Here is a 947-nt window from a genome sequence, read left to right as displayed (position 1 = left end):
AAAAACAAACAAAAAAAAACTTTTAGTTGTATTTGCTGAAACTTCCTACTAGCGCTCATACTGGTATTTACAAGAATCCAGGGGCCTGAATAAAAACAACCACTCAGAACCAAGAAAAATATTTACTAGGTTCTCAAATACCGATGCTGGCAATGAGACACAATATCGTTTGTGCCCAACAGCGACACTGATGTAAAAACAAATTGTAGGGGAAACCCAGCAGATCCAGTAGCAGTGGTTACAGCAGGAGAGACTCGCATTTGCTGATGCTTACTAAATGTGTTGTTTTGTTCTGACAGAGAGCCTGAATGCTGACATGGTAAAGGCTGAGAACCCGGAGGCTGTGGTGGCTACAGAACCACAAGGTAAACACATCTGTATGTGTGGAATTGGATGGGACGATATATGATATTATCGTGTACTGCGATAAAACCAATTTCCATTATCGGGATAATCCTAAATTGTGACAATTTCCAATTTAATCCAAGATGTTAGCGCACACTACCTGTAGAGGCAGTGTAATGTCTCTTGTCATATAGCTGTGTGTATACATTTAAATGAATCTTGTTTTTTTTGCCTCTGCAGTCCAACAGACTCTCCTGGAGCCACCTAATGCTGAACCTACCACTGAAGAGAATGCTGTGTAACACACATGCGCACACACACACAGTAGCTTACCTTGCCATGCCTTCTATTATATGAGTATGTACCTCCCACTATTGGATTTATTAGCTATAATGGAGCCAGTGGGTCAAATGTAATTAACCTTTGGGGAAACTTCGTGACCCAACCAATTGTTAATGTAACAAATGCATTTTTATCAAAAACTGATTATGACCTCATTATGAAATATAACAAAACTGAAATGTAATATTAAATAAAATGACATTTATAGGAAATAAGAGGAATTCATATTGTCAGTCAACATTCATTGATCATTATGAACG

At 38.1% G+C, this 947-nt stretch overlaps 1 protein-coding gene across 1 annotated transcript in view; it reads left to right on the top strand.

The window, feature by feature from the left end:
- cd99l2 (CD99 molecule-like 2) overlaps positions 1-669 on the top strand; it is a gene marked incomplete at its 5' end in the record, with an annotated part of 2,041 nt that extends 1,372 nt beyond the window's left edge. Inside the window, 2 exon segments of the mRNA XM_035675209.1 lie at positions 300-365; positions 586-669. Coding sequence (XP_035531102.1) covers positions 300-365; positions 586-647 — 128 coding nt within the window.
- Between the last annotated feature and the right edge of the window lie 278 nt (positions 670-947).

This window comes from Morone saxatilis, unplaced genomic scaffold (genome assembly GCF_004916995.1).
Source record: "Morone saxatilis isolate NCDOM2014 unplaced genomic scaffold, NCSU_SB_2.0 Contig4, whole genome shotgun sequence".
NCBI classification, from domain to species: Eukaryota; Metazoa; Chordata; class Actinopteri; family Moronidae; genus Morone; species Morone saxatilis.
Note: the sequence above shows the minus strand (reverse complement) of the source record. Positions and strands in the feature narration are given on the sequence as shown.